Source organism: Verticillium alfalfae, genomic scaffold (genome assembly GCF_000150825.1).
Source record: "Verticillium alfalfae VaMs.102 supercont1.5 genomic scaffold, whole genome shotgun sequence".
In the NCBI taxonomy this organism is placed as follows: Eukaryota; Fungi; Ascomycota; class Sordariomycetes; order Glomerellales; family Plectosphaerellaceae; genus Verticillium; species Verticillium alfalfae.
In genome coordinates this window covers 90,085-97,603 of record NW_003315034.1, presented here as the reverse complement: position 1 = coordinate 97,603, position 7,519 = coordinate 90,085, and the positions used below count along the sequence as shown (strand labels likewise).

At 58.0% G+C, this 7,519-nt stretch overlaps 4 protein-coding genes across 4 annotated transcripts; 2 read left to right on the top strand and 2 right to left on the bottom strand.

The window, feature by feature from the left end:
• Nucleotides 1-67: 67 nt before the first annotated feature.
• On the top strand, nt 68-951 carry VDBG_04362 (cullin-1; the record flags this gene model as incomplete). Its single annotated transcript, XM_003004710.1, has 3 exons — nt 68-73; nt 220-363; nt 415-951. The coding sequence occupies 3 exons, from the start codon at nt 68-70 to the stop codon at nt 601-603; spliced, it is 339 nt and encodes a 112-aa protein (XP_003004756.1).
• Nucleotides 952-1,100: 149 nt separating this feature from the next.
• Nucleotides 1,101-3,109, bottom strand: VDBG_04361 (conserved hypothetical protein; the record flags this gene model as incomplete). The annotated part of the gene is made up of 3 exons (XM_003004709.1): nt 1,101-2,103; nt 2,161-2,918; nt 2,969-3,109. The coding sequence occupies 3 exons, from the start codon at nt 3,107-3,109 to the stop codon at nt 1,101-1,103; spliced, it is 1,902 nt and encodes a 633-aa protein (XP_003004755.1).
• A 609-nt stretch (nt 3,110-3,718) lies between these two features.
• VDBG_04360 (conserved hypothetical protein) lies at nt 3,719-4,486 on the bottom strand (the record flags this gene model as incomplete). The annotated part of the gene is made up of 1 exon (XM_003004708.1): nt 3,719-4,486. The coding sequence occupies one exon, from the start codon at nt 4,484-4,486 to the stop codon at nt 3,719-3,721; it is 768 nt and encodes a 255-aa protein (XP_003004754.1).
• A 723-nt stretch (nt 4,487-5,209) lies between these two features.
• VDBG_04359 (elongation factor G 2) lies at nt 5,210-7,519 on the top strand (the record flags this gene model as incomplete). The annotated part of the gene is made up of 4 exons (XM_003004707.1): nt 5,210-5,270; nt 5,351-6,277; nt 6,388-6,864; nt 6,981-7,519. Coding segments are annotated over 4 exons (1,980 nt in total), but the record flags the coding sequence as incomplete, so codon positions are not given.

Genomic DNA, 7,519 nt, shown 5'->3' with positions numbered 1-7,519 from the left:
CGAACTGAAGGCCGGCTACTGTTAAGCAAGCAAGACACCTTACACGTTCCAAGTGTCCATTTACCAGATGGCAGTTCTCCTCCTCTTCAACGAGAAGGACAGTCATAGTTACGATGACATTGCAGGCGCAACGCTCCTAAGCAACGAAGTGCTCGACCAGGCACTGGCAATCCTTCTCAAGGCAAAGGTGCTCCTAATCTCCCCCGAGGCAAGCCAGAGTCAGGCAAAGAGCTGCGGCTCAACTACGACTTCAAGAGCAAGAAGATCCGAGTCAACCTAAACCTTGGAGGTGCCAAGGAAGCGAAGCAAGAAGAGGTGGAGACAAACAAGACCATTGAGGAAGACCGCAAGCTTCTCATTCAGGTGTGTATACCTTGTGACAAGATTCACGCTCCGTGACTGACAAATGTGTAGTCTGCCATTGTGCGTATCATGAAGGCAAGGAAGAAGATGAAGCACATGCAGCTGGTCAGCGAAACCATCAACCAGATCAAGACACGGTTCGTCCCCAAGGTTCCAGACATCAAGAAGTGTATCGAGATCCTTCTCGATAAGGAGTACCTAGAGCGCCTCGAGGAGGATGAACTCGGATACCTCGCCTGAGCGGAGAGCATGGCTTGTAAATTGGACTTTGGTTGCTTGGTCAGTCCTACGGGGCAGCCAGCACGTGCAGATAGTATGACGATCATCAATGCCTGCCTCAGCAGCGGGTTCGGAGCGTCACTCCAGCGATTGGCCATGGCGCGTGGTACGGTAACAATAGGTCGCGGGACGGGACAGGGCGGCAAGGCTCGTGGACGGTGCGGGCTTGCTTTTGGAACACCCGAAAACGGATTCATCATGGTGTTGGGATGGATGTATGAAGCAGCCGGACCAGGGTTTATATGGCTCCCGAGGTCCGTGACTTGCCCAGGCAGGGGCAGATAGCGGTCTATCACGATTTGAGCGATGCTTGCTTCCTCCCACTGTGACATTGTAGCCCTTGGCAGCGAGACTTCTGTTTTACCATGTGGCGAGGTTTCCAAATTACCTCAAATGCCTAATTCATCATTTTTACCTGCTACAAAAGCTCCTCAACCACACCGCAGGAGCGGGCTTATTTACACAAGGCCCTGCTCCAAAAAGGCTGCCGGCAAATCAACAACCTTGGCCCTCAGGTACTCTCCCGTCAGCTTGCCGAGCGTGTCGTAGTTGGAGCACGCATTGTATCCTCTGTCCAGATGGTCATGCAGCAAGAAATGTACGGCGTACACGTTGGGCAGTTCGAACCGATCAATCGGCTTGCCCTTGTACTCGCTCGGCCCGAGCAGGGTCTTGATCCTGTCGACGGTCAGGAAGGACCGCAGCCAGTCCCACTGGTTGGCGTGGCGCACGAAGAAGCCGACGTTGCAGTCGGACGCCTTGTCGCCGGAGCGCGCGAGGACGATGCTGCCGAGCGGCGCGCGGACGGTGGGCCCGAAGGAGGCGAGGTCGAGAGGCGAGGGCGTCTCGTACGAGGCCTGCTGCCGAGGGTAGGTCTCTGTCGTCTCGGGCGCGGAAATGGCGATGGTGCGGGCGGCGGCTGCGGGCCAGAGGCAGTGGACTCTGTGGTTGAGCTCTCGCTGGGGCAGAAGGGCGACCCAGTACTCGTAGTAGGGTTTGGGGACGACCTGTCGGAGGTCGTTGGAGAGGGAGGCGCCGGGGGCGGACTGGAGGAAGACCTCGAGGACCCAGCGGTTGAATCCGTTGGGTATGTCGGGCCGCATGATCTCGGGGTCGGGCGACTGGGCGAAGATGCGGAAGTCGACGATGGAGAGGTCGAGGCTTGCGGGGTCGAGGGGGGAGGTGCCGTTCTGGTGGAACTTGAGCGTGGTGAATTTAGAAATGTTGTCGCCGATTGCGTAGCGAATCTGGTCTTCTGTGATCTTGCACTTCTCCTCCATATCCAGGCCGCAGAGGTAGATGTGCCATTCGGCCTGGAAGCCCGCCGGTGCCGTGATGCCGACCTTGGTCGTCGGTGGTGGTGGGCGCCCACGGATGCCGGTCACGCGGACTCGGTCCTCCTCGAGTTGGGTCATCTGGACGTTGGAGACGTCTGCAACGACGTCACAGTTGTAGTAGAGTCTATCGGGTCAGTTCAGGTGGTTTGCTCGGTCCAGATGTGGTCGGAGGGGCACATACGGGCCTTGAATCTCGTACACGAGCTGCGACAGGACTGTGCCGACGCTAACGCAGCCTCCCGTGCTTTTCTCCTTTGCGATGACACACTCGCCGTTCCACTCGACTTCGGCAATGGGAAACCCCATGTTGACGTGTCGTCCGTCCTTCATGAGGTCCTTGAAGCCGCTGTAGTAGCCGCCTGTGACATATGCCGAGCACTCGATGAGATGGCCAGCCACCAGAGCTCCCGCCAAGCAGTCGAACTGGTCATCTTTCCAGGCATGCCACCATACAGACACGCCAACGACGGGGGCAGCATCAGCTACCCTACCACAGATGACGATGTCGGCGCCCTCGCTCAACGCGCGGGCGATACCGAGGCCACCGAGATACGCCTGCGCGCAGATTGGCTCCATGCCCCATTCTTCGAGCTTCTTGCCGTGCATCAGGCTCTCAAACTGCTCTCCTTCCTTGATGAGGCGGTTCACTTGGCCGGTCACGTCGTCTCCTTCGACCCAAGCAACCTTGAGGGCGAATCCAGCTTCAGTGACCATGTGTTGCACAGCCTCGGCCAAGAGCTCTGTGTCGCTGGCCCCGGCATTAACGGCGAGCTTGGTGCCGTTGGCGGCCAGGGTCGTGATGGCTGGCTCAAAGCACTGGAGGAAGGTCTCGGCATACATGGCCGTCTTCATGCGGTCCTCCAGGCTGAGCTGCGCCTTGGAGCCCGCCTCGGTTGCTTGCAAGTTGCGGATCTTGCCGCTGCCGTGCACTGTCATGGTCTGTTGGCCGTTAGTCAAGCTCGCGAGGGTATAACGGCTGGGTCATTGACCATCTCAGATAGCCAGTCGCCAATGACGGCATCAACTTCGGGGTCGGCGGCCAGATCCTTGATCGCGCGGGAGCGATCTGTGAAGCCGCCGGAGCATCCCGCAATGCGGACTGCTCGCCTGCGGGCTGTTGGTGAGGTCATGGTTGGCTGATTGACTAGCCAGGGGTGATTCGAGTGTGAGAGTTCTGGATTATGACAAGAGGTCGGTAGCTATATCTAGGCAGCTTCATACAAGGGTAGGCGCGAGAACGCGAGACTTGGGCCTGAAGAAGGGTCAAGGAGGGCCAAACGTCCGCCGCCTGACCCATCGCCAGTGACCTTTAAATCGCCATGGCCAAGGGCATAGGCTTGGTCTGTCACTAAGCCGGTGCGTGGTTCGACGGGTAACATCGTCCGCACACGCGACGTTGAATGTAGTGCTGTTCAAAGGGACAAGGGGGAGGGGCAGGACGTAAAGGATACTGGCGCCGCGGGGTTGGGTCAACTGCCCCCTACCTCATGCAGTGCGGGGAAGCTCGAGTCAAGATTGATAACTTGATTGAGCTCCACTGACTCGGCGACGGACGTTGGAGGTGACGAGACGGCTAGACGGCTTCGCTTTTGAAGAAGTCACGAGGTTTCGACCAGTTGTTGCCGAGATGCTATTGTAGGCGCTGGTGTGATGACGGAAGAGGGTTGGTTCGTTCAAAGCGGCAACCCTAGCATATATTCGAGCGCAGCCTCCTCTCGACGTGCCATGTCGCATGGCTTTCACGCAGTCGATTCCACCAGTGGCAGATGTTTCCCATTGTAAGTCAATACCACCTCAGGACCATTCGAATTGCCTCCTGCGTAGCGCATGCCGATGCCGATGCCTTCAAGTCCTTCTTCCTCAGCTCTTCGGTTCCATAGCATCTGCTGCACGGCGCCATCCTTGGTGCACGAGATGAAGCCCATCGGCCACTGGCTCCGGCCCAAAGACTCTCGCACTCCTTTCGTCGCCGTCCTCTCGCTGACCAGGAATGCCAGCACTTTAGATCCCCGCCATCCCACAGGTGCACCAGCAAAGGATCCCTCAAGCTCGCGAATCAGCGCGGGGCCAGCCCTTTGGCTGCCGGCCTTGCACTGTAGGATGACCCTCAGGGGTTCGCTTTCCAGCCTCTGACGGAATTCCGGTATCCTCCAGATACCCAGAAGGTCTATGCCATAGTCTGAAGCACCGCCGACTCTACGGGCTTGAACGCCATACTTGGCGAGGGTTGAAGCAACCGTGTACTCGTAGTGGGTCCCGACATATACGGTGGATGACGTGTTCAGGCTGTTCCGCTCTGCGTAGGACAGGAATGTCTCCAAGTCAGAGTGGTGGCTTGTCGGGGCCTCTGGGAAGACAATGTCACCGACGGCTGGTCGCTTGAATGGCGAACATGACGATATTGTACGCGCCTGGAACCGCGTTTGCCCTGAAAATGATACTGAAGGTGCTTTGCGAGCGTATGTTTCACAATAGCTTGGAAAGAGCCGCAGCTGGCGCGTGTGCATCGTCTGGATGAGTTCTGAAGAGACGATGTAAAGTTGCAATAGAAAACCCGGGCCACAAGCCTTGGTCGCGTCGTTCAGGTGAGCTTCTGATTCGCCTCAAGAATCAAATTCCAGGGTCAATTCAAGGGTACCTGACTTGCTGTGCTAGTAGTGGCTGTGCAAGAGATCAAGCCACAACCCACGCTCCATAGGCCTGACCGCTTTCCCAGATCGGAAGCCCAAGTATGCCGTGCTTGACCATCTTCCTATTTGATAAATCCAGTTTCTGGGTGAATGAACATGAAGATGAGCACCCCTGTTTAGGTGGTTCGTGAACATCTTCAGCCACCAGACGTGATTTCTTTTCCACGTAAGCATCCAGGACAACAACGATCTTGAGCAGGACCGTCGAGGCCGTACAAGGGCCAGCCAGCAGCCCGTCGAATGTTACGCATTGGGCCATGTTGCTTCTGAGAAGCTCATCCAGGGCACCATGCTCACGCCAGCTGCAGCTCAGGTTGCAGCCCCATTCTGAGATTCGTGCGGGGGCATCATGTCACCAGGTCACAACTAGCTTGCTACGATACTGCAGAACGCAGAAGGCGTTCCATACACGCTCTACGTTATCGCAGCCACATGCTCCCATACAAGACATCAGAAACATTGGCATCATTGCTCATGTCGACGCAGTAAGTACACCATGGCTGTAGGACGCCGCTTCCCAGGCCTGACTCTGAGACATAGGGCAAAACGACAACCACGGAACGGATGCTGTACTATAGTGGTGTCACAGCACGTGTCGGCGGTACGTTGTCCATCTGGAGTTTTGGGCGTGTCACAAGCTTTTCTCGTTCGATGCTCGCGGTCCTAATGTAGTCATTGCAGATGTCGACTCTGGAAACACAGTGACTGACTTCCTCGAGCTCGAAAGAGAGCGAGGCATCACGATCCAATCGGCGGCCATCACCTTCAACTGGCCCCTACAGGAGGTATGCCCCCCAGGATCTCATCCCAAGACCATCAATCTCATCGATACTCCTGGACATCAAGACTTTCGTTTCGAAGTCGATAGATGTCTGCCGGTTCTCGATGGAGCTGTCTGCATCATTGACTCCGTCAAGGGAGTCGAAGCACATACGGAGAGAGTTTGGTCCTCTGCCCAGGAGCACGCCATTCCACGCGTAGTCTACGTCAATAAACTCGACCGAGACGGCGCATCCTTCCGCAAGTCTGTGCTCGAGGTGGGCACGCGGCTCAATGGCTGGCCGTTGGTCTGTCAGATCCCCTGGTGGGAGAAGGAGAACTTTGTTGGTGTCATCGATGTCATCGATCGCGTCGGCTACCGGTGGAAAACCGAGAAGCAGAAAATCACGTATCGGGGCGAGGCTTTGGACAAGGCTCTTGCAGGAAACAAAGCCCTTCTTGACGAGATTGAGGTTGCGCGTGAGCGCCTCGTGGAGGGTTTGGCTGAGCTGGACGAACCGATTATGGACCTGTTCGCCGAGGACCCCGCAAAGATCACAAACCAAACCCTCAAGGATGGCATCCGTCGAGCCGTGCGAAGCGGTGACGGCAAGGCGATTCCCGTCTTTGCCGGGGCCAGCTTCCGACACATTGGTGTTGAACCACTGATGGACGCCATCATCGACTACCTGCCCAGCCCCAATGAGAGGCCGGATCTGCATGTCCAGACTGGCGAGGGGAAGCATAGCCTTGCAAAGCTTCTCCATGAGCATTCGGAGAAAAAAGGGAAGCACGCCAGGATAGCAGCAGTCGCCTCCGTATTCAAGGTTTTCAACCATCCGACGGAGGGTATGTTGAGCTTCGTCCGTGTCTATCATGGTGAGCTGCACCGCAACGCGGCCCTTGGAATACACACGCCCTCGTTTCCGAGTCGCCACTCGGTCTGCTCCAAATCTCAGCGGCCAAGACCGAGGTCGTACAACACTTGTCGACGGGCCAGATCGGGGCAATGAAGGGCCTGAAGAAGGCGCGCACGGGAGACACGCTGCTCGCTACCGTGGGATCCAAAACGCTCCCCGAGGGCCTGAGGCATATCCAGATTCGCCCCCCCGAGATCCCCCCCGCTGTCGCGTTCCTCGCCATGGACCCATATGGCAACGTGGCCGCGCAGGAGCTGGAGACGCTCCTGGACCAAATGTCACGACAGGACCCAAGCCTCAGATGGAACCGCGACGAGAAAACCGAGCAGTTCATTTTGCAGGGCATGGGTAAACTGCATCTCGAAGTGGCCTTGCACCACTTGAAGCAGAATATGAAGGGCCAGGTCGACTTTGGCACCATCGAAGTCGACTACAAAGAGTGTCTGACTACGTCCACGGACCCGCACACCATCGTCTTTGACAAGCCCGTCGCCGGCAAGGCCGGCAAGGTCACCTGTACCGCCGTGCTCGAACCCCTCGAGGATCATCACCGCCAGTCCTCCCTCGAGCCGGACCTCGTTCGGGACGGGAACCACATTCACATTATCATTCCTCTCCCCTGCCGACGGCAGCGAGCTCAAGTTCGATACCCGCAGCAGATGTCACGCGTCGTGGCCGCATGGCGCGGGGGGGCTCGTCGCAGCAGCCCATCCAGGGATGCCACGTCACCGTGACGGTCGACACGGACCCCGTCGGCCGTGGCGGGCCGACGGGCGGCCACTTTAGGGCGCAGCGCACCGCGTCGTCCGCGAGGCCCCTGACCGAGGCACACAGGCGGCAGGGCGTCGGCCTGCTGGAGCCCGTCATGCTCGTGCACATTAGCTGTCCCGAGACGACAGCGGGGCAGATCCAGCACGACATCAGCTCTGGCGCGGGCGACCACGTGCTCGAGGTCAGCGACCGGTCGGCCGAAGGCAGCGCGAGCGCCATTGACGCGGGGAGCATTTACGCGCCGCCGGACCCCTACGACAGCGTCACGTCGCTGCGCGAGAAGAAGTCGACGCGCATGGTGGAGATTGTGGCCAAGGTGCCGTTCAAGGAGGTGCTCGACTTTGATCAGCATCTGCGGAGCAAGACGGGCGGGCGACACTCGATGACCATGGCATTCGAC